The 27,547-nt window shown below is 55.6% G+C and overlaps 5 protein-coding genes across 5 annotated transcripts; 3 read left to right on the top strand and 2 right to left on the bottom strand.

The window, feature by feature from the left end:
• Positions 1-589: 589 nt before the first annotated feature.
• CTHT_0030060 (chitin synthase-like protein) lies at positions 590-6,098 on the bottom strand (the record flags this gene model as incomplete). Its single annotated transcript, XM_006693397.1, has 3 exons — positions 590-2,021; positions 2,094-5,732; positions 5,800-6,098. 3 exons carry the CDS (start codon positions 6,096-6,098, stop codon positions 590-592), a joined length of 5,370 nt encoding a protein of 1,789 aa, XP_006693460.1.
• A 3,681-nt stretch (positions 6,099-9,779) lies between these two features.
• CTHT_0030070 (chitin synthase-like protein) lies at positions 9,780-15,565 on the top strand (the record flags this gene model as incomplete). The annotated part of the gene is made up of 3 exons (XM_006693398.1): positions 9,780-10,087; positions 10,157-15,441; positions 15,534-15,565. 3 exons carry the CDS (start codon positions 9,780-9,782, stop codon positions 15,563-15,565), a joined length of 5,625 nt encoding a protein of 1,874 aa, XP_006693461.1.
• A 2,194-nt stretch (positions 15,566-17,759) lies between these two features.
• Positions 17,760-18,188, top strand: CTHT_0030080 (uncharacterized protein; the record flags this gene model as incomplete). The annotated part of the gene is made up of 4 exons (XM_006693399.1): positions 17,760-17,774; positions 17,837-17,877; positions 17,958-18,026; positions 18,098-18,188. The coding sequence occupies 4 exons, from the start codon at positions 17,760-17,762 to the stop codon at positions 18,186-18,188; spliced, it is 216 nt and encodes a 71-aa protein (XP_006693462.1).
• Positions 18,189-18,940: 752 nt separating this feature from the next.
• CTHT_0030090 (pyruvate dehydrogenase kinase-like protein) lies at positions 18,941-20,464 on the top strand (the record flags this gene model as incomplete). Its single annotated transcript, XM_006693400.1, has 1 exon — positions 18,941-20,464. One exon carries the CDS (start codon positions 18,941-18,943, stop codon positions 20,462-20,464), a length of 1,524 nt encoding a protein of 507 aa, XP_006693463.1.
• A 925-nt stretch (positions 20,465-21,389) lies between these two features.
• Positions 21,390-23,537, bottom strand: CTHT_0030100 (uncharacterized protein; the record flags this gene model as incomplete). The annotated part of the gene is made up of 2 exons (XM_006693401.1): positions 21,390-23,106; positions 23,203-23,537. 2 exons carry the CDS (start codon positions 23,535-23,537, stop codon positions 21,390-21,392), a joined length of 2,052 nt encoding a protein of 683 aa, XP_006693464.1.
• Positions 23,538-27,547: the final 4,010 nt, after the last annotated feature.

The following is a 27,547-nucleotide window of genomic DNA, read 5'->3' on the forward strand; positions in this document are numbered from 1 at the left end:
CTATTCTTTCAAGTCAATCAAGGCACTTGACACGTTTTCGTGTTTCGTGATTGCTTATCATCCCTCCCCTCAACTGAATTAATATATACTTCCCCATGCTTGCTTGACTCGACCAAGGAATTCAAACCAATAAAAGAGATGTTGACTGATGATGATGATGATGATGATGATGATGATGATGATGATAATGACATTAACAATATGAATGCTGTTTCTTCTCAACAAAGCTTTTTTTAATCTTCGAAACCCACACATAGAAAAACGGCAGGGACGACGTGTAATGACTAAACCAAAACAACAACAACAACAACAACAACAACAGAAGAAACCAAAGAGAGACTAAAAAAAGGGCGACTGGTACTTCAAAACACAACACAGAAATCTCTCCAAGTAAAGCCGCTACCAACATCAACCCCTTACTAGTACTACTAATACTAATACCCAACATATTCTTGCGTGTGGCCATCCAACAGTTAGGCGATAAACCAAAAAAAAAAAAAACACCACCTCGACGAACGACCTTCTCCCCCCCCCCTTTTTTTTTTTCCCTTCTCTCTCTCACTTTTGTAATTATCCATCCGGGGGAAAATTACATATTCGCCAACTCATTATCAATCCACCGATCCATAAAAGCCTTCCTCTCCCCGACTAGTTCCGTCTGCAACCTCTGCTCGACTAACGCCCTCACCTGCTTCTTCGTCACACTATCTAGATCGACCTCCCTCAGCACGGCTTGAATCGCCTCGATAATTGCCGCATCATCCGGCCCATTATTGCCAATACCAGCGCCAAATGACCCTGTCGACATGTCGTTGTGCAGACCCAGACGCGAGGGGGCTGCGCTGAAGGTTGACATGCGGTTGTTTGTGTTAGAGCTAGGGATGCCGAGCGTGGTGGGGGGCGTGCCGCTCATGGAGCGGAGATGATCACCCTGGAAAGGGGTGTGGGTGCGGGCCAGGCCACCACCCATGGACATCATTGATTGACGGTTCGCGAGCGCTGGATTATCCGTGTACGGGGTGCTTGCGCCGAGGAAGGTGCTCGTGCGACCAGCCGCGCCAGCCGGAGCGAAGGGGGATGTCGGGGTAGGCGGGATGTACGCGTTCACGCCGCGGCCGTTACCAGGCATGTTGAGGACGGAGGGCTGGCGCACAGACGAGTAGACGGATTTCATATCATCCATCTCATACTCGGCATCATACATTCCCATTCCCCTACCGGGCATGCCCATGCCGGCGTCAGCAATATACTTCTCCGAGGGGCCACCGCCGCGGCGACCAGGTAGACCGTTCGCAAGGGCATAATCGTCCCAGCGCTGGAGGGGGATGGAGCGGGGGTCGAAGCCCTCGTCGTCGACGGCAACGACCTGCTTCTTGCCCTTCTCGCCAATGACCACGCGCGTGTTACCCCAGGCAAAATCGTCCTGGTTCCAGAAGGAGTAGATGGGCAGGATGAAGGAGTAGACGGGGAAGGCGATGATGTAGATGATCATCCAGCCGATGTGCTGCCACTGGCGCTTGAGGATGAAGATGAGGGCCTGCAGGCCATAGACGGCCGCCAGCATGATGATGGAGATGAGCGGGAAGGGGCCGGTGCGCGTGATGACAGTGTAGAGCAGCCAGCCGAGGTAGACGCAGGTAGCCGGGAGAATGATGGTACCGAAGAGGTCGATGAAGACGACGAAGCGCATCGAGAAGCAGCAGAAGCCGCACATCTCTGGGAGGAACATAAGCTCGACCAGGTTGTGGATGGTGGAGTTGATCCAGCGACGGCGCTGCGACAGCAAGACGCTCCATTTCTCGGGCGCGGCAGTCTGGCAGTAGGCGTCCGGCAGGAACTTGTACGACATGTACGGGAAGTACTTGGTCATTAGCGTGGTGAGGTAACGGTCCTCACCCAGCGAGAGCAGGTTCTTCTTGTGCAGGGTGTCCACGTTGCAGTCGCTATAATCGCGGATGACGTCGTCCGAGATGATCAAGGGCTTCCCGCGGTCCGCTGTCCGCAGGCGATACATGCAAAAGCTGGACGCGGCATTGGGTTAGCATCAACTATCTGCTTCTAACGGGAAGAGGATTAAGAAGGGACGATCCTACCATCCAGGCAAGCAAGTAACGCTGCCAAACAACGACTCGAAGGCCTTGGCAAGATGATGCGAAATGTAATACTCATAAACCTGTATCATGGTCCACCACGAGCGCTCCTCGTTCTGCAGGCTGGTCTCACCACAGATGCCTGCAATCTTCGCATCGTTGGCACAAGCAGCTACCAGCCTGTTCAGAGAATCCTCCCTCACACAAGTATCGGCGTCAACCATCAGCAGGTACTCGTATAGCTCGGGATCCACGCCAATAACGTTGTTGATCTGATGGAACATCTCGAGCTCCAGCGGGTTCATGGGCGCGCGGTGGTGCACACGGTTGAGGAAGCTGAGCAACAGGATCTGCGAATCACGCTTGCCGCGGTTGCCGGGCTTGGGCTTCTCGCGCTCCGAGGGCTTGCCGACCTTGACGATGACCAGATAGGGGACAACATTGCCCTCGTACTCGTACAGACCCGAGTATACCTTGCCGTAGTTGAGTTGCTCGCTGCCGGTACCGACCGACTTGAAGGGCAGCGCGGGCGGATCCACCTTAGGATCAACACCGAGGATATCCAACACGATCTTAGGAGTCGGACGGTCGTTGCCGGCACCCGTGATGATACCGTCGCAGATGATGCAGATCAGCTTGCGCTTGTTATCATACTGGAGAGCCGTAAGAGAATCGATGGCCTTGCGCAGCGAGTCTTCACCCTCGGTGTAGGCGGGCACCTGGCAGATGACGAACTTGTCCTGCGGCGAGGGGCGACGCTTGGAGCCGAACTGCAGAGCCGACACGAACTTGATGAGGATCACCGCACAAATAATGATAGTGAACGCCAGCATGATCCAGCGGCTAACCTGACACCTGGGCGTCTCGCGGAAGTCGGTGATGCCCACATAGAAGCGGTTGTTGAGGCAGTTCATGGTGTTGCGCAGGCTAGCATTCTCCGTGACGTTGCCCGCCCACCGCTCCAGCAACGAGTTGATCTGCTCGGTCAGGTCCGCGCCGGGGTTGTTGCGTACGAGGTTGACGATGCGGGCGTTGAGGAAGGTGTACCGCGCGTTGTTGTTCATGTCCTTCAGCGTCTTCATGTAGTCGGTAAGGTCAAAGACCTTGTTCTCGTAGATGAACCAGTAGTGGTTGTACTCGCCGTCGGCCTCGATGTCCTTGGGATTCCAGACCAGGTCGCCGGTGTAGTACTCCTTCATGCGCGGCAGGAACTTCTTCGCGTACCAATCCTCGTTCCTCAGAGCAGACGTGGGATCGGCAGCATAGTGGCCCGACGTATGGTCGGCATACGTGTACTCCGGCGTGTTGTTGAACAGCAGCTTGACGGTCTTGTCGATACCCAGGCCGGGGCACGCGAAGCTAAGCGGCACGACGAAGTAGTCCGACAGATCCATACCGGCCAGCGGCAGCATGTACTCACGCGTGGCCTCGCGTCCCGTAGTGCCGTGCTCAAGCTTCCAGAACTTGGAAATATCGTATACCTTGCCGTGGATGCTGACCCAGAAGTCGTCCTCGCCCATGTGACGCGAGACCTCGCCTCTTGAGTAGGCCTTGTCGTAGTTGGGACACAGGAGCCGACCGAAGAAGATGATCCAGAAGACGACGATGGCGTTCATGAGCAGGATGAAGAAGCACAGGACGACCTTCTCACGCCAGGCCATGCGCACGTCAGGCCTCTTCATGCGACCAACGTACCGCAGCAGCGGCGAGGGAATCCACCAAGTGAGCAGCCAAACCAGCGTAACCCAGGCCCTTCTGCCCGCGCTGACGGGATGCTCCTCGATCTTCTTGCCAGCCGTCAGGTCCGGATCACCACCATTAAAGTGCCCGGCCGTCTCATAAAACACGTCACCTTTGTGCTGGTCACCCTTGCTACCGAGACCATAGTCACCCGTGCTGAGATGCTGGTGAGTGCCCGGAGCGACTGTCGAAGGGCTCGGCATGGGCTGAGCAACACCAAGCGTCGCCTGGCTGTAGTTCCGCTGATGCATGAGCTGCTCACGGCTGCCATTCGACGAGATATCCTGGAACGGCTGCTGCGGCGGGAAGAAGCCGCTGCCATTATTGGCCGGGAAGCTCGGGGCAGTCAGACCCGTCGGGGCCATAACGCTGCCGGGCATGCTGCTAAGACGCTCGATCTCGCTGGGCTTGAGGTCAAGCATGCTCTCAGCCTCCCACCAGGCATTCTCCCTCATCCAGACACGCTCGTTACCGACAACCACCTCGCCGTTGGTCCAGCCGCGCTCGAGAATCCAGCTCTCGATGCCGTCGCGGCCGTCCATGCAGCCAAGAACACGGTAGCGGCGGACGAACTCGTCGAAATCGAAGTCGGCGGTGAAGTCGAGGTGCTTGTTGCGGCGGTTGGCCCACTCAGGGAGCCGCCAGGCGCGGAGCTGCCGTGATACGGTCCCGGCAGACCATGCCGAGTTGACCGACGGCAGGGCGGCCAGACTGGCGGGAGACTCATCTGTGGGGTGAATGCACAGATGGTACCACTGCCGGCTGCTGTTCAGAAGCGAGGGGATATCAATTCGTCCAGCACGGCCGAGGGTCATGCCCTCAGCCGGGTTGGGGATGAGCAGCGACTTGAGGAAACCGTCCTCCTCGGCAGCCAGGGCGATTTTCTCCAAGACTTCCTCGCGCTTGTCCAGGAAGTGCTGCCTCTCCCTAGCAAGGCTGCCAACCGTGATACCCAGATCGGGCCCGCACTCGGCGACCGCGTTTTGCATCTCGCGCAGGACCGAGCTGTTGACGGCGGCAATCTCGATGCCGTCCTGCTTCATCTCTGCGTTGATGCCCTGGGTATCGTCAAAGATGCCGCGCATGGCAACCGCCTTACCGAGATTCGGGTCTGGGATCTCGAGGACATGGAGACAAACAGTATCCCCGTTGTCGCTCCCTGCCCTCTCGGCCTCCAGCTGGGCGGCGATGGCCTCGTTAGCCTTCTTGATCACCCAGTCCACCACTGCCTCGTATAGACCGCCGAGCAAGATGCCACGGTCATCGGTGGTCAGCTGCTTGGTCAGAACATCAGGTTCCAAGCCCAGCAAGCCACCAACATCCTCGCAGATCTCCTCCAGCGCGTCGCTATCGATCGTATAGTCGATTGTGTTACCGAGCTTCAACAGACCGGCAAGCGTGGAGATGAAGTTGCGGTGGGCCGAGCCCTTGATGCCAATCTCCTTCAGGGCGGACCGGAAGTCGTCGGCCGCGGCGCCGTCGTCAGCAGTCGGGAGGTAAGTCGGGGGGCTGTAGGTGCCAGATCGGGCCAGGAGATTGTAGCTGCCGGCGTCCTTCAGACCAAGAAACTCGCGCTCGGCGGGGGTCGAGGCAGACGTGAGCAGGTAGTAAAAGGCATCGAAGGCGCGGTAGCCAGACTCGGACGGGACGCGTAGCAGACCCTTCTCCGTGTCGATGCCGCCTTGTGATAGGGCAATGGACGCCCCGACGACATTACCGGCGAGGTTGAGTGTCAATGTGACCCCGAGGGCCGTTTGCCTGGGCAGCGAGGGGTTGTACGGGGTGACGCAGCGAAGGAAGGGCTCGAGGGCATGGAGGGCCTGTAGCAACATGCTCGGCATCGGGACGGGGAAGGTCTGAAGGAAGGGCCGTAGCAATGATGGCGTCGAAGTATGAAGCGAGCTGTAAACATGTGAGCACTGGGCCACGCAAACATACAAGCCCCGAATCGTAGATGCAAAAGACCTACCCAAGGATAATGCAGCCATCTTCAGCACGACGACGGGCATGTTCCCATGCCCTCGCGGCTAGCTCGGGGTCGACGGTACCTCCCACCCGGCCGTCAGGGCCGGGCTGGGAGGCCGTGAGCCATGTGTTGACGACGAGACTTGTCCCGGCATCAAGCTTGTATGGCTGTGAAGAGAGGTAGATGTTATGAACGGCGTTGAGCAGCGTGGTCGCGGTGACTTGGGCACCCTGTGGTCCTCTCGAGCCGCCCATGCCTGGCTCGGAGGCCATGGAGTAGATGGACATGCGGTTGTTGGCCATGGTTTGTCGGCGGAGTGTCGCGGCGTCCCGGGAGGGACACAGCTGAGAGATCGTTCGTGAGCTAACCCCCTAGCCAAAGACAAACAGGGTTTATATCCTATTCCTCTCTCTCTCCTTCTAGGTCCGGGAACGCGCTCCGCAGGCGCGTGGGATCGTTTAGATGGGGATAAGTCTATGGCGTACGTGAAACGCAGCGTCGACCGTCAGGTGCCGTGTGGGTGGTGATGCGGCACACACGGTCGTCCTATCCGTGGGCTGGGTCGGTGACGGTGGGATGGGAGTCCGTCCGATAGCACGGGGCCGGTCTGTTCCTGTCCAACCTGCAAGCTGGGACAGCAAGAAGCAAAGGGTGACGGCAGGAAAGAAGCCTTGGTTCGGCGGATGAACAGCAGTCGGTGTTCGAGACCAGGGTCCAGGGGTCCAACCTTCAACCGGGAGCCGTCTGCGTTCGGTGTGTGGAAACGGGAAGCAGAAATGGAAGCGGGATATGGGGAATGGGAAGCAAGCAGCGACCGAAGCAAGACGCCGACTAGAGCGAGTGAGGCGGCAGTCTTGAAAACTAGGGGTAGGTAGACTGGAACCTGAAAGTGGTGAGAGCGAGGGAGATAGAAGGCTGAATGAGCCGAGCGGAAGAAAAGAGAAAGGTAGAGAGAAGTCCAAAAGAAAAAAAAAAAACACAATCAGTCAGGCCAAGTCAAGCTCAACACAGCAGCGCACTTGATTCGAACCGAGCCGTGACAACCAAATGTCGAACGGCGGCGAGCTGGTGTTGTCGATAACGGACGACGGACGGTGGACGACGACGGCAGCGAAGACGCTTCAAGCGAGTGTTGCAGCCTTGCAATGCCGCCAATTCTTACTGCTGACTGACTACCGGTAGCCCAGCACTCAGGAAGTCCTGGACACTGGACTGGCTTCTCTCTGCTCCAGTACCAAAAAACAGCGAGCGGGCTTGTGATGGGGAACGTGTGGTGCAGGCTTCCTTGCGCCCAGGAGAAGATCATCTTCCGGTCTCCCAGGACGATAGCAGCGGCGTCTGGGATTCTGGCCCACCACTGGCCCAGCTGGTAGAATGGGGCTACGGTGGACCGGATTACAGCTACTGCACGTGCACTTTCGCGCTACCGGGGAGTTTGGCTGGGAGTGGTGGGCTGGGCAGGCTGGCGCCATTCCCGGGCAGGCGCGCCGGGGCATGGACCAAGGATGATGTGCCGTGAAGATTCTGGGTCCTTTGACGGGTGTGAAGCCCAATCGGGTTACGGGCGGCCCCCAGCTGCGTACCTGCTGAAAGCTTGGATCAGCACCGCAGGGGTCCAAGCAGGGTTTTGTTGTGTTTTTATTTTTTCTTTTTTTGGCTACCTAATAATTGCATATGTAGCATGAACCTCGCCCTTGGAAAGTTTTCCTGTAATTGCAAGCAAAAATTCAAGCGCATCTTTTTGCTACTTTGTGTGGCCCTTCTGTTAGAGCATTCCATCTCAACAATTTGAGGACAACCAAGCCAACTAGCGAACACAGACCAGACGTCCACAGGATTCTCCGCCGCGGACAGCCTGTGGCGTGGCTGGCGGTTGAGGATAACAAAATGTGGCACAACGGTATATGTCACGGCAGCGCTGGGGTTGCAGGTTGGCAGGTCCAGTCAAAATTGCCATCCGGATGCTGCCGGATGACCTAATACGAGGCCAAGTTTTTCGCAGAGAGCAGCACATGAGATGCATTGTGGCGACCGGCCGACGGGTCACGGTGTTTGGAAGACGACCAACCTCCACACAGATCGCAACCGGAGAGCTTTTGCCTGCAGCGAATGACATCAGCCCGCCTACGATGCCGTTTGCAACGCTTGCTTCGGCCTCGTGCAACGCGGACAGAGACACTGACGACGCCCGTTGAGCAACTGCATCGTGACAGGGCCCCGACTTCCAGCCAGCCAGCCAGCTGAGGAGGTGTGCAGTAGGGCTGTTTGGCTAGTGCGATACACACCAGTCTATCGGGGCTGCGGCTGCGCTACGGGCACACCGTGGCATCAACGGGGGCTTTATTTTTTTTTTTTATTTTTTTTTTTAGCACCATGGGATTTTCACTGCCAATTTCCCAGCGTCCAGGCGCTGAAATGATATCTGGGTCTCTGGGGTTCTTAGTTATCCACGAAGGAGCCAGGCAATTTTGCATGACAGCGAGGGGCTGCGATGGCAATGCATCATCTGCGCGGCATGAAAGTGTCTCGGAAGTTTTTGGCCTGCATTCCAGTGATCCGGACGAGGGCAGACTCGTCGTCATCGAGTTGTTCCTCGGTCGAATGTTGGTTCGAATGAACACAGTAGACACAGTATCAGGGGGGCCGTTTGGCGTTGCACTGTCAGCAGATTCTCAGATGCAAGACGAGACAGACCAGATCAGATGCCCGTTCGTCCAGTCAGAATCGTCCAAGGTCCTCATCTAACGTCTGGAATGTGTGCGAAGTTGACTTCATATGCAGCTACTGCCATTCGCTGCTGCGACGGGTCTTTGCTTGTATGTGACCCACGACCTGGAACCGCGATCCACCCACTGCCTTGGCTGACCCATGGCTACGAGTTTTGGGACCCGCGCGCTCCCATGCTGTTGGGTGTGCGGCCAATGACACTTCGTATCCAGAACATGCGCAGGGTAAATTCCGTGCCGCCGTAGCATGGGGCTACGGGAGCACTGCAACCCTCTCTTTCCCTCGGGAAGAAAAAAAAAAAAACATCATCGACCCCCTTTTCTTTGGCAGGGTGAGCCCACCATTCAGCTGAGCCAGCCTTGAGGCCGTGAGCCAGCCCCAAAAACCTCCAAACCGCCAACCTGGAAGAAAGGGGCACCAGGTCAGCGAGAAGACAGAAGCTGGAGCGTAGTTGTACGTGGACATCCTAGCAGCACGAAAAAAACTCTTTGCAAGCGCTCGTTGTTAGAACGTTGATGGCTAGTCAGACCTGCATCGCATTATCCAGGGTAATATTTACTTAAGGCGGCGTATTCCCTAACCAGAAGAGCCTGGATACCTTGGCCCTGGGGAGGGGGGAAGCAGCCAGGCACACTCACCTGCGCAACCCACATTCTCGCATTCTGTGAGCAGCGAGTGCTTCCACTCGTTGTTGTCCCATTCGCTGTCAGTTGGACCAGGGCCACCACGACGGACAGGACCCATCGGCAAGGCACGACATAACGGAGTAGCCGTAGCCCTCCCGCGCCCGTATCATTCAGCGTTCAAGCAAGGTTTCGCTGCCCGCTGTCTGTGCATCTTCGACTTGCCGTCGTCGTCGACCGTGGACCCGGACTCTCGCCGACCACGACGCCGCCTACACTCTAGTCTACACCATTACTACTACTACACCACTCGCTTCTCGCTGTAGCATCATACTCGGCGACGAGCTTCATCTCTACCCCTTTTAGTGTTTTTTTTTTTTTTGGGAGGCTTACCACGCTCGTTAAGGCGCCCGACCACGCCTTTTTACATTGCTAATCGTTATTTGTTACAACCGCTGACGCCGGCATCATTGGCAATCATTCGTTTCCCTTCCCCCTCTCCCTTTCCCCCCCCCCCTTTCCGCATTCTCAAGCCGGCTGCTTGCATGACTAGGTATTCTTAATATCGGCATCGTCAGTTAGGCTCAGCGGTCTCGTCGAGACGAGCATCAACACATTTTTGATACCATCACCATGACGCTCACGATCCCGCCTCTGAGCGGGACTGGCGGCGGTGCTCACATGCAGCCGTCTCTGCCCTCGCTGCCCGCCCATCTTCAGTCCGACACCCAGATCACCGCCCACCTCGCCAGCCGCTTCCATGTTTCGATCCCGTGTTCCCGTCTGTCCTCCCATGCCCTCGTGTGCATCAACACGTACACGGCATCCACCAAGGGCGATGGCTCCCGCGACTCGTGTGCTATGAACGCTGCCGATGACCTGGCAGAGCGCGCCCTCCTGAGACTGGGGCACCGCTCCGAGAACCAGGCCATCCTCTTTCTGTAGGCCTGCCTGGACATAGAGTGTGTGTGGTATGGCATCGGACTGCTTGGCTAACCTTTTTCCCCCAGGGGCGAGTCTGGGTCTGGCAAGACCACTGTTCGCTCACACCTCCTGACCTCCATCCTGAACCGCTCCTCGACCCCCCTCTCTCAAAAGGTCTCGCTGGCCGCTTACGTCTTCGACACGCTGACGACCACAAAAACCGCCACGACCCCGACGGCCTCCAAGGCCGGTCTTTTCTACGAGCTCCAGTATGACACAAGCGCGAGCTCGAGCCCCGTCCTCATCGGTGCCAAGCTGCTGGATCATCGGTTGGAGAGGAGCAGAATAACAAACGTCCCGACGGGCGAGCGCAACTTCCACATCCTCTACTACCTCCTGGCCGGCACCAGCCCGGCCGAGAAGAGCCATCTCGGCTTCGACGGCCCCGCGAACAAGCGATGGAAGTATCTCGGCCACCCCACACAGCTCAAGGTCGGCATCAACGATGCCGAGGGCTTCCAGCTGTTCAAGACGGCCCTGCGCAAGCTTGAGTTCCCGCGCAGCGAGATCGCCGAGATCTGCCAGATCCTGGCAGCCATCATGCATCTGGGCCAGCTCGAGTTCGAGACCTCAGCCAACACGACCGTCCAGGGAGACGAGAGCGGTGGCTTCTCGCACGAGGGCGCCCAGACCACGACGGTGGTTAAGAACAAGGATGTCTTGGGCATCATTGCCGCCTTCCTCGGCGTCAGCTCCTCGGAGCTCCAGACGACGCTGGGCTACAAGACCAAGATGATCCACAAGGAAAGGGTCACCGTGTTGCTGGACCCGGCCGGCGCCCGCGAGAACGCGAACGAGCTGGCGAGAACGCTCTACTCGCTGCTTGTGGCTTATGTTATCGAGGCCATCAACCAGAAGCTGTGCGCTGCGGAGGACGCCATTTCCAACACCCTCTCCATCATCGACTTCCCCGGTTTCCAGCAGCAGTCGTCAACCGGCTCGGCCCTCGACCAGCTCCTGACGAACTCCGCCTGCGAGTTCCTCTATCACCTCACGCTGCAGCACTTCTTCGACCGCAAGGCAGACCTGCTCGAGACCGAGGAGGTTAGCGTGCCGGCGACGAGCTACTTCGACAACTCGGATGCCGTCAAGGGCCTGCTCAAGCCCGGCAACGGTCTCCTGAGCATCCTGGACGACCAGACCCGCCGCCACCGCACCGACATGCAGCTCCTCGAGTCGCTCCGGAAGCGCTTCGAGGGCAAGAACCCGGCCATCTCGGTCGGCGCGGCCCAGGCCAAGCTCCCCGGCAGCAACTTCTACACCGAGAACACCGCCGCCACCTTCACCGTCAAGCACTTCGCTGGTGAGGTCGACTACCCCGTCAAGGGTCTCGTCGAGGAGAACGGCGAGGTCATCTCGGGCGACCTCCTCAACCTGATCAACTCGACCAAGAGCGATTTCGTCGCCCGTCTCTTTGGCCAGGAGGTCCTGCAGACGGTCGTGCACCCGCGCGAGCGGTCTACTGTCATGCAGGCCTACGTCAGCTCCAAGCCGATGCGCGCTCCGAGCATCATGTCGAAGCGCGGGCGGCCCGCGACCGCGCTCGCGGCTCGTCGCAGGCAGGAGGCGGAGCGCGATGATGCCTCGGCTGACCACAGCGACGTGGGTGGTGATGCTGGCGGCAGCAGCAAGCGCGCTGGGGGCAGCTCTCGTAACTCGGAGCAGGGCGCGTCGGGACAGTTTTTGGCTGCGCTGGAGAATGTCAAGCAGTCGTTTACCGCGCAGGGCACGAATTGCTACTTTGTGTTCTGTCTCAAGCCGAACGATCGGCGCATCGCGAACCAGTTTGATAGCAAGTGTGTGCGTGCGCAGGTCCAGAGTTTCGGCATTGCTGAGATCAGCCAGCGCTTGAGGTCGACCGATTTCAGCTTGTTCCTGCCGTTCGGCGAGTTCCTCGGCCTGTGTGAGGCTGATTCGGTGATCGTGGGGAGCGAGAGAGAAAAGGTCGAGGCGGTTGTCGAGGAGAAGCGCTGGCCCAGCAACGAGGTGGCCATTGGTTCGACCGGCGTCTTCCTCAGCGAGCGTCTTTGGATGGAGATTGCCCAGCTGGGAGAGAGCTACTCGCAGTCTGGCCGTTATGGTCCCTCGGAGACCGGCGACGGCGGGACCTCGCCAGCTGATCCTTTCATAACGTCTAAGGAGCGCCTGGCGCTGTCCGGTAGTGCCTTGGGCGAGAAGAAGGCTGCTCTCTTCGGCAGCAATGATATCGACGCCCGCTCCGATGCCGGTGCCTCGGCTTTTGGCGGCGGTGACATGTTTAAGAACCTTGATACCCGCGAGCAGATGGCTGAGCGCAGTAATGAGAAGGAGATGGTCGAGGTCGAGGAGTACAAGGACAGTCCGAGCCGCAAGCGCTGGGTGTTCGTCGTGTACCTGCTCACCTGGTTCATCCCCGACTTCTTGATCCGGGTCCTGGGCCGCATGCCGCGCAAGGACGTCCGCATGGCCTGGCGCGAGAAGCTGGCCATCAACATGATCATCTGGTTCAGCTGTTTGGTCGCCGCCTTCTTCATCGTCGTCTTCCCCATGCTCATCTGCCCCCGCCAGTACGTGTACAGCCCCGAGGAGCTGTCCAAGTACGACGGCAAGGACGGGCGCCCGGCTTGGGCTGCCATCCGCGGCCAGATCTTCGATATCGGCAAATTCGCGCCGCGCCACTACCCCATCTATCTGCCGACCAAGATGCTTACGCAGTACGCCGGTATGGACATCACGGGTCTCTTCCCCGTGCAGGTGTCGGCGCTGTGCCAGGGCAAGGACGGCTCGATCGACCCGGCCGTGCAGCTCAGCTACAAGGACACCAACGTCACGGGCACCGCCAACGTGCTCAGCAGCCAGGACATGAACTCCAAGTACCACGACTTCCGCTGGTTTACCAACGACAGCCGCCCGGACTGGTTCTCGCAGCGCATGAAGATGCTTCGCGCCAACTACAAGGTCGGCAACGTCGGCTACTCGGCGCAGTACGTGCGCACGCTCAGCAAGAAGCATTCCCAGGTTGTCGCTATCCTCAACGGCCGCGTCTACGACATGACCATGTACATCACGGGAGGTCGGCGTCAGCAAAACCCGCCGGGCATGCCGCCGCCGTCGGATCCTAATGCGATCGACTTCATGGAGGAGCTGGTCGTCCAGCTGTTCCAGCAGATGTCGGGAGAGGATATCACGGAGCGCTGGGAGACGCTGCCGCTGAGCGCCGAGCGCAAGGCCCGCATGCAGCTGTGCCTGGATAACCTGTTCTACGTGGCCGACGTCGACACGCGTGCCTCCGCCAAGTGCAAGTTCTCCGAGTACCTCGTCCTCGCCGTCTCGTGCTTGCTTGCCAGCGTCATCGCCTTCAAGTTCTTCGCGGCGCTGCAGTTTGGCGGCAAGAACATGCCGGAGAACCTGGACAAGTTCATCATGTGTCAGATCCCGGCGTACACCGAAGACGAAGAGTCGCTGCGCCGTGCCATCGATTCGGCGGCTCGCATGAAGTACGATGATAAGCGCAAGCTTCTGGTCATCATCTGCGACGGTATGATTATCGGTCAGGGCAATGATCGCCCCACGCCGCGCATCGTGCTCGACATTCTGGGCGTCTCGGAGTCGGTTGACCCGGAGCCCCTGAGCTTCGAGTCGCTCGGTGAGGGCCAGAAGCAGCACAACATGGGCAAGGTGTACTCGGGTCTGTACGAGGTGCAGGGCCACATCGTGCCGTTCCTGGTCGTCGTCAAGGTCGGCAAGCCGTCCGAGGTCTCGCGTCCCGGCAACCGTGGCAAGCGTGACTCGCAGATGATCCTGATGCGCTTCCTCAACCGCGTGCACTACAACCTGCCCATGAGCCCGCTCGAGCTGGAGATGTACCACCAGATCCGCAACATCATCGGCGTCAACCCGACCTTCTACGAATACCTGTTGCAGATCGATGCCGACACCGTCGTCGCCCCCGACTCGGCCACGCGCATGGTCTCGGCGTTCGTCGAGGATACGCGTGTGATTGCCGTGTGCGGTGAGACTGCGCTGACCAACGCCAAGTCGTCCTTCGTCACCATGATCCAGGTCTACGAGTACTACATCTCGCACAACCTGTCCAAGGCGTTCGAGTCGCTCTTCGGTTCCGTCACCTGCTTGCCGGGTTGCTTCTCCATGTACCGCATCCGCGCCGCCGACACGGGCAAGCCGCTGTTCGTCAGCAAGGAGGTCGTCGAGGCGTACGCCACGATTCGCGTCGATACCCTGCACATGAAGAACCTCCTGCACCTCGGTGAAGACCGCTTCCTGACCACCCTGCTGCTCAAGTACCACTCGCGTTACAAGACCAAGTATATCTTCACGGCGCACGCCTGGACCATCGCGCCCGACTCGTGGAAGGTGTTCCTCTCGCAGCGTCGCCGCTGGATCAACTCGACCGTGCACAACCTCATCGAGCTCATCCCCATGAACCAGCTCTGCGGCTTCTGCTGCTTCAGCATGCGCTTCGTCGTCTTCATCGACCTGCTCTCCACCGTTGTCCAGCCCGTCACCATCGCCTACATCGTGTATCTGATCGTCATGGTGGCCCGCAACGCCACCGTCGTGCCCATTACCGCGTTTGTCCTGCTCGGTGCCATCTACGGTTTGCAGGCTATCATCTTCATCATGCGCCGCAAGTGGGAAATGGTCGGCTGGATGATCCTCTACGTCATTGCCTTGCCCGTCTTCTCCTTCGCTCTACCCCTGTATGCCTTCTGGCACATGGACGACTTCAACTGGGGCAACACCCGTGTCGTGGCCGGCGAGAACGGAAAGAAGATTGTTATTTCTGACGAAGGTAAATTCGACCCGTCCTCCATCCCGCGCAAGAAGTGGGAGGACTACCAGGCCGAGCTGTGGGAGGCGCAGACCGCCCGCGAGGATACCCGCTCGGAAGTGTCCGGTTATTCGTATGCTACTCGTCCGAACGTGGCCATGTCGGAATATGGAGGGTATACGCCCAGCCGGCCGGGGTCGATCGCAGGGGGTATTGAGGGTAACTACCCGCCTATGCCGACCGCCCCGAGCCGGATGTCACTGGCGGCCAGCGAGATGCTCATGCCGGGGAATAGGGCTAGTCAGTTTGGCGGGTCGCAGTTCCTTGGTCCTCACACGAGTACTACGGGCACGGGACACAGTCAGGACGTAGAGATGTCGAACTTGGCGGGAATGCCGAGCGACGATGCGTTGTTGGCCGAGATCAGGGAGATTCTACGCACTGCGGACCTGATGACTGTTACGAAGAAGGGAGTCAAGCAGGAGCTGGAACGCAGGTTTGGCGTGCCGCTTGATTCGAGACGGCAATATATTAATAGCGGTAAGTCCCCCTCCTCTTCTTTTTTTTTTTTTTTTAAGAAAAAAAAAGGTGAAGTTTGGTTTAAGGATGCGTGGCTGACGTGTAATCAATAGCGACGGAAGCGATTTTGTCGGGACAGTTGTGAATAATTGAGTGAGCGAACGAGCATCTTGAGCGCATGCATTTTTGGAGGAAGTGAGGACTGGTTGAGTAGTTCATCTTTTTGGACTTGACACAACTTTTCAACTTTTTTTTGAGTATCGGTTTTCGATATAATATTTTTTTGTTTTGTTGGGAGGGATCAGAAAACGGAGCAAGCAAGCAAGAGGGGAGGGCAAGAGAGAGAGAGAGAGAGAGAGAGAGAGAGAGAGAGCAGACAGCGTGAGAAGCGGTGGAGAAGCAGAAGAAGGGAGTAATAATGTAGTCGATGTTGTTGTTAAGGAGAGCGTGATGGAAAAAAAAATGGGAATTTTACTGTTACTGTCTTGGTTGTTGGTTGGTTCTGTCGTTGTGTTATTGCTGTTGCTTCAACATCACTCTTTCTGTTTTCTGCTTTTTTCCATAGTCGTTTTGGTGATGAATGATATTGGCACATTCATTGGTTGGAAGCTGGCAAAATAAAAATTACGGAAGACATTCTTGTCTAGTTTCTTTATTTTTTTTTCTTTTGAGGAGGAGGGGAGAGGAAGATTGCCATCGTCATCAGCAGCATTTCTTAGTTGTCATCATTTACATGCACATAGCTATGTAGTCAGTCGTCTCTGTCTCTGAGTTGTGTTTTCTTGTTTCTCTCTCTATTAAAGGGATACGCTAATGAAGCGGACGGCTCTAAGTCGATAATACATTGTTATGTAGGGGAGTTGAGTAGTAATAGAGAGTATTGAACCCAAGAAACTGCCATTTGAGTGTGCAATGTGTTTATCGACTCGGACCTTTATTCCCCTTCCCTCTCCCCCGTGAACTCTCACTGTTAGGCAAGGAAACTTGTCTGCTACGGAATGGTTTCCTGCCAGAGATGATACGTTAGAGGACAGGACCGTATGCCTGAGAGGCCTCCTCCCTCGTCGTCGTCATCATCCACAGATGATGTTCAATGCTACCTATCTTGCTTGGCAGATACATCCCGCAAAACAAATCAGAAACCGACGGTTGGAGGTGTGCTGGTATGTTCAGCAGGCAGGGCAGCTCGATTCCTCATCGTCGAAGCTAAAGCATCCGGCGGTTGTGTATAACAGGCAGGACCAGAAACAAGCTGTGAGGAAACCAGGTATACATGGAGGCAAAGTAACATATGATTGATGCTATAATGGCAGAGACATGCAGTAAAGTTGTCCATCAAGGGTATGGAAAGGTTGCTCTTCTCGACTCTCATGACGTGGGGCCCCGCATAGGCGGTATTTGGCAGGGAAAAGGGGGATGAGTGGGGTCTTTAGGTTCAAGCCGTCAAGATGCTTGCTTATCAGCGAATTGTCACGTTGAAATCCGTAGTCTCCCCAAGTATGTAAGTAAGCATTTTGCTTGCAACTCCGAGATATTTGGGTGTTGATGGGAAGGCTTCATCCGTACATCGCGTAAGCCGAGTATGTCTGTCGACTCCAGGGCCCTAGAGTCGGTGCACAGATGCATGTGGATATCAATGGTATAGCCACCGAAGCCGCCAATAACCGTTCCGTGCAAAACCACCCCTACGATTCTAAGCCACTTTACCATGTTGGAAAACAAAGAACAAAGATGTAGGGCGTCATGGGGCATGGAATTAGCGCTGAAAACGGTAGTTCGTCGCAAGAGCTAATCCACTTCTCCACGAGCGTACCACAAAGTTATCCGCAAGAACGAACTAAAACTTGCGGCCTGTTTCTCAGGCCGGGCATGATGAGGGGATGGCATGACGTATCCCCAGCCGGAGCGGTTCCCCTCTCCTGGCGGCCCCGTTCCACGTTCCTCGTACGCCGTCCCCTTTATGCCTGCAGTTGAGCGCTGCGTCACATCATAGGTTGCCCCTGGGGCCGCTCGGCCCGCTCTGGCTTAGGGAGGTAACCTGGCCTGCCTGGGTTGGAACCATGAAGGACAGAAGGGGAGGGGGGGAAGTTCAGCTGTCGGTTTTGGTCATCTGAAGAGGCGCTGAGTGGTTGGTCTGCCATGTTTGGCGGGCGGGAGGAGGGGTCTTATAAAGAGGCTCCCGCTGTTGGGGCCCAACCGTTGCCGTTCGTTGTTCTTTACTTATCCACTTGGATCATATCCTCTTCCTCGACAACACCTACTTCAGTTCTTCGTAGCTTTAATCCTTGATCATCATACTCAGAACTCTTCCAAGGAGGCTCATACACAAAGCCGCAAACATGCCTTCCTACATTGTGAGCAACAAAACTGATATCGTCTTGCCCGAATCCCCACGTCTAGCTGATACGTTCAACAGGTGATGTGCAAGGATGACGCCACCCCCGAGCAGGTCGAGGCGTGAGTATTCCCAGCTGCTAGAGTCGATCTCCTACAACAGCTCGAATAGGTTGCCAACATGCTTGTTTGACAACGTCCAGGGCCAAGCAGCACGCGCGCGACCAGGGCGGCAAGATCGGGCACGAGTACACGCTGATCAAGGGCTTCCAGTATGTTTTCCTCCCCTCCTCATCTCCCATTACCGTTCGAGGACCGATGACTAATGCTGGACACTCAACAGAGTAACTTTCCCTGATGACAAGATTGTCACGCTCGAGAACCATGAGCACGTCAAGCATGTTGAAAGGGACCAGGAGGTGAGGACATGCTGAAGGAGAGGAAGGAGAAGATAGATGGCGCTAAGGGTGCGGGGCATCATGATGAGGGGTCACGATGGCGGGGCAGCTTGCGGATGGAGGGACTGGAGTGGGTGAAGGGACTGTGGAGGGCTTGGCATGACCTCCAGTAGAACGCTTGCCTCGTTTGAACGCAGTTCAAGCTATTATATTTGCAGACATCGTCTCGATCATGTCATGGATGTTTTTTTTTCTTAAAAAAAGAGAAAAGCAGAGAATTTCAGTGATCAAGATGTTTAAAAAAAAAAAAAGAAAAGCAGTAGTGAGGAGCTGAGAAAGGCAGTTGTAGTGGCCGCTAACTTCTGGATACAGACTCTGTGCTCAAGGCACAACTTCTGGCCAATCAGGACTCGGTACCCACTGTCTCTTTAGCCGTCTGGGACTTGGTCTCAACGATCACGGCAATCTTGTCTATGATGTAAAGAATGACAAAAACGCATCTTAAAAATAACGAGACAAGCACCTCTCGCCTTTTATTGAATATTCATCATCCAATACTGTCGAAAATGCTGTGTTTTTGCCCAGATCTCCAAAGTTTAAACTCACAGCGTCCACAGCGCCCAAGCTAGGGCCACTACCGCGATAAACCAACCGTGCAGATACCTTCACATGCCAGCGATCGCCCGACGTCACTGAGTCAACATACATCCAGCTCCAACTTCAAACTCCAAACCCGACTCAACACCAACACTGAGACACCTGCAGCCCACTGACCACAACATGTCGACATGAGACTCCCCTTCAAGCTGCCGCGGTTGCCCAAGCTGCGCCCGGCCAATTCCCGGTTGCACAACCTCTCCCAAACCCTGCAGCCCTTCTCTTCATCCTCACGCTTCTCAACCCCCAACCCGCACCGCGACCAAAGCCAGCATAGCTCTCCCTCTCCCTCTCACTCGTCCCAACCACATGCCCGCTACTCCCGTGCCGAAACTGAAGATGTCGTTCCCCACCTCGCAAAAAAGCCCATGCACCCGCTGAGCCTAGCAGATCTTGTCAAACACGGCCGGCCGCCTCTTTCAGCAGAGGCGTTACTCGCTTCTGCGCGCTTCACCCTCTCCCTACTCCCCATCCGCCTGGCCCATCGCATTCAAGCGCTGAGGAACCTCCCCTACATCGTCGTCTCGAACCCGAATATCAGGAGAATATACGACAACTACACGCACTCGCTTTCGACGCTGCTACCCTGGCAAGGGAGGACGATACGGGAATTGGATGATGAGATTCGGTTTACGGAGGTGCTGGCCGAGTTGGTGCAGACGCATACGGATACGATACCAATTCTAGCGAGGGGGTTTCTCGAGTGTAGGAAGTATATTTCTCCCGGGGAAGTCACAAGGTTCTTGGACGAGCATTTAAGAGCGAGGATTGGCACGAGGTTGATTGCCGAGCAGCATATCGCGCTGCATTATAGTAGCGCGCCGCACGCGAAGAGAGTCTCCTCCCCCGACTCATCCGACTCCTCGAGCACAGCCGACGACCCCTCCTCGACGAGCGCTCCCCCCATTACAGGTACCGGAAGCTACATCGGCGTAATCGACACAGCGCTCCGCCCCGCGACAATCATCGACTCCTGTGGGGGCTTCGTAGCTGACATCTGCGAGCTGAACTACGGCGTGCGCCCGCGCTGGCTCATCGACGGCGAGCCTGACACCACCTTCGCCTTCGTGCCCATGCACCTCGAGTATATCGTGACCGAGCTGCTAAAAAACGCCTTCCGCGCGACGGTTGAGAACGGCATGAATCGTGAGCCCGTTGTTATTACCATCGCGCCGGAGCAGGCTGTTGAGCCGGTCGTTGCCCCTTTGCCCGGGTCTGGAGGGGTAGAGGAGAGGGGGAGGGAGAAACAGGGGTATATCACTCCGTTGGATGACAACGCTCCAGGGGTGACGATTAGAATAAGAGACCGTGGAGGCGGGATTGCGCCTGAAGTACTGCCGCATATATGGAGCTACTCATACACGACGTTCAATAACGGGGATGGGGACGACGAGGATTCACTTTATACACCCCTGCCGGGGACATTTAGCGCGACGGGGTATAGTAGTACCAGCGGGGGAGGAGGCGGGGACTCGGCGTTGAGGGTGATAAGTGCGGCGAGCAGCGGGGCAAGTACGATTGCGGGGTTAGGGTATGGACTACCGTTGAGTAGGGCGTATGCGGAGTATTTTGGGGGCGGGATTGCCGTGCAGAGTTTGTACGGATGGGGGACGGATGTGTATTTGAAGTTGAAGGGGGTTGGGAGGATTGATTAGGAGGGGAGAGTTGATGGGAGGGTAATTCTGAAGGGCTTATGACATAGAAGGGAGTTGTGTCTCCGTATGGATTGGAGGTTCTACTTGCCTACATATGGTATGAAGGGATGGGAAACGGATAACCCATGAATGAAAGAAGGTTATACTCTGCTTATGATGCAAATATGTAAGGGTAAATCAAAGAGTTGGGTCTCTTTCGCACAATGAGCTCCTAGACCCTTCGCTCCGGAAAAGTCAAACAACTGTGCACTCACTGTGCATTATCTAGTTTTAATTCAAATTGGTATCCCCTATCCTCTCCATGGAACAATCTCTCCCTGCCATATATATATCTTTTATCAATTACTATGGAAAGCAAGAAGGGGAATAAGAAGGGCTGGCAAAGTAGATGACTGTATAAAAAGTACACTCCAGTTCTTCAAGATGACCTCGAAGTTTAGGTATTGATCATCAATTGATCATCAATAAGTGTACTATGAACACAAGCTATGCATTTGGTGGTATCAACAAGGCCGTATCCCGCTAAGCAATCCAAAAAAAGAACCTCTCCATCCCCTGGTATCTCATCAAGACCAAAACAATCTATATACTATAGGTATCATATTATGATCTCTCCAGAACGCTCAACCGCATTAAACTTAAGGAGATCCATCCGTCTGTCCATCCAATATATGTACCTCACACCTTCCCTCCCTTTCCACCCCCTCCCCCCCCCCCCCGCGGGGGAATTCCCCCCTCCCGATGAGTCCAATCCATAACCCCCTTTAACTGTTCATCCAAGATTCCATCATCATACATCTAAGAAATAGAATAGAAATTATGTACGTATATAGACTCGTATCACCCCACTCGACTCGACTCGACTCGACTCGACTCGACTCGCAATCAAATCAGATATCGGAAGGGGAAAAAATAAACAAATTCTTCATCTCAACAACCCCCCAACATCCATCAACTCCGGCTCCGGCTTTCCCGAACTCCCCGGATAGGCCAAAGTCGGAGTTACCTTGGCAGTAGGCGTCATCTTTTTGCTTTTTGCACTCTCACTTCCTCCTCCTTCACCTCCTCTGTCTGTTGTCCTCCTCGATGATGACGTACTCGGCTTCTTTAAGCTCAACTTTGGCCGTCTTCTCTTCTGTTGTTGTTGTTGTTGTTGTTGTTGTTGTTGTGATGGTGTTTGATAGAAGGGAGAGTGATTATCATTATTTGTGCTGGTGTTGGTATTCGTCGCTGTTATCATGTCTGTTGCAGTTGCTGTGCCTGTTACTGAGGCTGATAGAGCTGCTGTTGTTATGGAGGTGTGTGATTGTTGAGGAGTCAGGAACCGGCCTAGTTCGGTGAGTAGGGCAGCTGAGCCACGCCGTATGCCGGTCGTGCTGGCTGGGATCGTTGGGGTTGGTGGTGCTAATAATGGAGTTGGGGTTGCTGGGGTAGCTGGGGCAGGTGTTGTGGTTGTTGAGGTTCTTGGTCGGGACGAGGGCGTCGGGGTTTGGGGTGTGGGTGAGGGTGAGGTCGGGGAGGGGTCGGTGTCGCTGTTAGGGGAGATTGTGCCGTTTCGTATTGACGGCGGTCGCTGCTGTTGCTGTCTATCGTCGCTCTCTCCACGGGTATCAATCAACAATCCTCCCTCATCCAAGAAGGACACACGCCTCGGATTAGGCGTGACATCTCCCCTCTCCGAAGCAGATGACACACCCACCCCAGCCCCGCCTGGAGGAGGGGGTACATTCTCCTCATCGCTCTGCGCAGCCCCCGAGCACACAACCTGACTATTGCTGCTGCGTCCATCGGGGAAATGCCACTCCTCCAGATGCAGATCCGGCTTCTCACCTGCGTTACCCCCCACAACAGGTGCGCACTTCCTCCGATAGAAAAATAATCCCTCCCCCCTCTCCTCCGAAGGCCTGATCTCCCTCAATTCGGGCGTTACGCCGTACCCCAAATCTCGCGCCAAATCCTCATCACTGCCCCAATGCCTCAGCCCCGCGGGACTGGGCCTTCTCGCCAACCGTGGCGTCATTGCCCCTACAGGGCCAACAATTACTCCTCCGGTTCCGGTGATCGACGCGGCAGCAATCGACGACCGGTTATCCATCGAGTGCGCCGCAATAGAGTCGTACTTCCATCTCCTCTTCTTGACGCCCCTATCCCGTACAAAACTCCCCAACACCAACGCATTTGCCGCGGCTGTCGCAAATAACAGCTCAACGCTAGCGTAGAGAGACCTCGTCTGCTGCCGGCCATTCACCTTCAGGATATGCGGCACGCGATACAGCGTCACCGCTACCGGCGCCAGACTCAACGAGAACAACAGTACAAGCTGAAACTTTCGTTTCGCAGGCAGCATCGACCCTACGATGATCGGGATAGGGAAACTGACGAGCAGCAGGTCGGTGAACACATTCGAGACGGCCATGGTCAAAAGCTGGGCATAACCCTGGCGACAGCGGCTGCCTGGGTCGGGGAGGACCTGCCAGTAGTTGGGGAAGGGGCGGCATTCGGTCAGGTCGGAGATGATGACGGCAACGAAGGTGGCGGCTAGCAGGGCGCGGATGATGTACAGGGTGATTTCGTAACGGCGTTCCCAGTTGGCGTTGATGCGGGCGAGGAATTCGAGAATGGCGGATTTGAGGACCCAGAGGCTAGAAGGGAGTTAGAATCTCCTTTTTCTCGAGGGCCAGTTTGGTGAAAAAAAAAAGAAAAGAAGAAGAAGAAGAAGAAGAAGAAGAAGAACTTACGTTGCAGCATACAACACCCTACTAACCAACACCAACTTGCTTCCAATCTCCCTCCGTCTGATATCCTCTGCCGTCACCTCGACCCCGTTCAAATCCACATTATTCGTCCCGTAAATCAACACGACATGCACACAGCCCATGCGCAAGAACAGCGGCACCAACGCGAGCGCAGCGACCTTGTCCTCACGAAACAAGCGCTCCGTCCGCACAAATCGGCCCGCGATCCGCAGTAGGATCAGCACGGCGCAGAAGATGGTCGTCCACCAGCACACCAGCAGCGTCGGCTTGTCCTCGCTGAACGGGCGGACCGGTGGTGGAGGGGAGTAGAGCGTCATTGTTTAGGGAGCTGAAGATTCGATTCCTCCTCCGGGTCCGACAGAGACTGGTCCAAGATGCTGCTAGTGGTGACCAGTACCGAGGGGTAGGTACCTTATGGTTGTGGAAGGGGTCGCGGCGCTGCTACCGGAGGGGCATTGTCGTTGTGTGAGGTTGAGTAAGTGTGTGTTGAGAGAGAGTAAGTTCAGTGATATGTGCGATAGCCTCGTCCTCGATCGCTGACTTGAGGGTGCGGATTTGGGGTATGCAAATTGCAAGATAAGCTTGCGGTTCGTCTATCGAGGTACCTCGCGCGGCTCAGAAAGTATATCGTTCTCGGTCTCGCTCCGTGGGATGTGTAATTCTCACCATCAACCAGCCTTGCTCAGTGAAAAATTCGTCTCTTCGTCCCCAATTCGCTTCAAAATTCCCAACGCAATCGTCGTAGCTTTTTCATACCCAAAGAAAAACCGACGGCCATGACAAGATAGTAAGGTGAGGCTGACTGAGGTATAGAGAGAGAGAGAGAGAGAGAACCGCAAGGATAAGTGGTGGTGGTGAGATATTTGACTAAGCTGGAGCTAGCCAAAAAAAAAGCCAAAACATATCAGCCTGCCTAGCTTGCCGCGGCGGGTCCCCAAACCTAAGCATGCCAACCTGCGTCAGAAACAGCCGCAAGGCACACTCCAAACGGGCAAGTCCCTTCACAGGTGTGGTATGCTCGGCAGGTACTTGGGGTATGTAATTTTTTTGGGGGGGGGGGTTAAGGGAAGGGTAGCAGGTGAGAGGTGAGATTATGCAGGCGAGGCCGGCTTGGGGCGCGGTAGCAGTGGTAGCAGGGCGGGTGTGTAATAATAGGTTGTTGTTGTATTGGTGAGCGGCGGTGGGTAGGTTACTTAGGAGGTTGTGCAGCGAGCGGCACGAAGTTTAATCTGCCAGTGCTTAACCTAACCTGCAAGTTGCAAAGTGGAAGCGCAGTGCATGTACCATGCCACTCTCACGACGCAACTCAAACAGCAGGTTCGTGGGCTGTGCTGCTGTGCTGAGGAGGTGTGTCGTGCGTGATGAAGAGGTGCTTGTGTGGTGCTGTGTGGTTGTGGTTGTGTCGTGTGTTATTACAAATGCAACCAGAGTCCAGTCCAGAGGATGGATTTCCAATCTCATCAAGCCATTAACAAGCATCAAGCATCATATCATAGAGAGTCAGAAGTCAGCAGTCAAGTTCAAAGTCAGTCCAGACCAGGCCAGGCCAGCCCTCTAGTTCTCATGCAATGCCAGCCCATCCAATCCCTCGCTTCATCAACCGCTCTCCATCTTTGCCCGCATGGTACCCCGGAGAAAACCAGACACCAGACGAGCAGTGGTTTAACATGCGAGGAATCATGGATCCCATTCCCAGCTCCCCCCATCAAGAAAAAAAGAGGAGCTGGTCCCGATTGATTGTTGAAACCGTGAGTGGGGCTGGCAGGTGGACTCGGCACTCGGGCGTGTGGGCCCCGGACCTTCGCTAGATTGCGAAAACCTGAGAAGCGCTGCGGGTCATGGCAGCGCGAGTGCCAGGTGGTCCATCGGTTGGACGGTAGATGTGTGTGGACGGTAGATGTGTGTGGAAATGCGGATTGTGGACGACCTGACACTGCTATGGACATGGCTGTTCGCATCATTGCATTGGATGGACAGAGGCAATCGACGCGATGCGAGCCCGGGTACGGATAGCGCAGTCGCAACACAGCGATAAGCTTGTGAACAGTGATCGGGTCGGGACAGTGGCCGCCTGGTTACCTGACTACTTGGTTGCAACGCTGCCAAAGCATCCCGCTTGCGCCCGCATCCCGCACACGACCCCTATAACCGCACTCGCAATGTGGCCCCTGGTTGTTCACGTCACCGGCAATGATACCGAATGGTTGGAGCGGGATGCGGTGAGCTTTTTGTTTAGATACTTTGGCTTTGTAACTCTGTACTTCCAACTTCGCCTCTCAACCTCAACACAGCAGGTGACATCTGGCCCCTTTGTGCCGAGTATATAACCCGGCCTTGTGCCATCTCGGTATCTCTCCTCTCCTCGTCCACGTCGAGTTCGTGTATATATCCAGCCCGCCTTCTGTCCTGTCTTTTGCTTTGTCATGTCGGCATGGCAGGCCGTCAACGGTTTGATGCCCGTAGGCTGGTTAACCTATGGCCAAGCCATGGCCATGGGTCTTTGAGCGTTGTGCTACTAGGCGGGGTGGTGCCACCTGTCGCCAGCTACTGCGGTACAATATACACCTGAAAACGTTGCTTTGGTAAACTTATTGCCAACTTGCATCGCCCGGCCGCAACGAGTGGGAGCAACCTAATGTACAAGACGGCAGGCGGTGAGGCCTTAGTTAACTGGTGAAAAGAGGGAAAAAAAAAAAAATACGCATGCCGAAGCCTGATGCCGTGAGCAACATATTGTAAATCCGCATGATGACAGACACTCGCTCTCCGCCCAAGCCTTGGCCTTGGCAACGGGATCTTCAACAACATCCTCGGCGAGAAGAGGGATACAAGTAATGTTGCTCCTATTGTGGGGTGTAAGCACGAAAAAAATACAAAAAAAAATACAACGTCCATCCCGAACAACTCCCGCACTTCAAAGTTCCTGCCCCTGTCAAGACGATTGTGTGCCGCAAAAAACAGGGATCAGGCATGCGTATTGTTTTTAAGGCCTTGAGGTTCTGGTCTGGCCATTAGGAAGTCTCTCATCAACCTGGCCTTTTGATGTTAACAAGTGATACTGCAGCACATCTCGCTGCTTTACACATCAGAAATGGCTCCCCTAGCACACACACTCAGCCAAACCCCCTTCTTAAATCATAATCATGCATCTTGGACCTTCCTCCTTGCTCATGATGTGTTTCCCTCTTGGACGTCCTCACACATACATACACGCACACACACAAGATCACTTGCACTCGCGGCACCTACCAACTCGGGTAGGTCCGTCAAAACCTTCTCAACAATGACACTGACGCTAGCACAGGCCAAGCATCTCACAGATGGGACTTCCCTGGGTTTCTCGCAGCGTCACCCTCCTTTGTTTTCTTGCCTTGACGGTGCGTCTCAATGGTCTAGTCAAATGCCGCCCCGCCATCCGTCGCAGTTGCCCGTGGCCTGCGGCCCGCCGGCAGACGATGCTCTGTTGCAACCTGCCACTTCAAATCATTCATGAGATGCCATCAGATGCCTGCCCCAGCCCCAGCCCCAGCCTCAACGCTCAATGATTCAATCTGATCCTTCATTATGAAGTCGTAACGTGGGTCCCGTCCTGCTCCGACGGGCGTGTGTACCCGTATGAAAGGTTTCCAGGTTTTGCCCTCTGCTATCCACTACAGAACCTGGAATGCGGGGGCAACCTACCGTACCCATCCGACAATTTCCATCCCATCCCATCCTGAAAACGCGCAACATCCATCTCCTATCTTGTCTCTGAGTGCCCGCATGAATTCTTCCCCAAGAAAATACCTGACCCTGAACTGAGTGCTTCTCACAAACCCCGCTGACACGAGAGTCACAGACTCAGCTCGTTCAAGATTTGACTCGCTCGAAGGTGCTTGCATTGGAGCTGATGCCGAGAGGATGCATCACAGCATCGATCTTACTGCAGTGAGTGGCTGGCGCAAGAGTTTATCTGCACCCTTGTAACCCTGCGCCGGGCGATGGAGTGGGGCGCTGTGCTCGCTTGGATGCGCTCGGGGAGCTTATCTTATCGTGGAAGGGGGATTAACACTTCGGTAAGTGCATGTACTCGATTGAGTGCAAATGGTGGGAGAAGGCAAGTAAGGTCCCACTTTTATTTTTCCCGGTTTTGGAGATATGACAGATGGAACATTACGACATAGGACTCATCAACCATCTCTTGCCATTGTTACTGCTCGTGTGGCAGGTTAAAAGTGTACCTAGTTTGCATTGTCAAAAGATTGTCATCAATATGAATACAAAGCTATGATGTATATCCATATCAGGATATGACTGTTTGCCCAGGGACTTGACAGTCTTGTCGCTT

This window comes from Thermochaetoides thermophila (assembly GCF_000221225.1).
Source record: "Thermochaetoides thermophila DSM 1495 unplaced genomic scaffold scf7180000011816, whole genome shotgun sequence".
Taxonomy (NCBI): domain Eukaryota; kingdom Fungi; phylum Ascomycota; class Sordariomycetes; order Sordariales; family Chaetomiaceae; genus Thermochaetoides; species Thermochaetoides thermophila.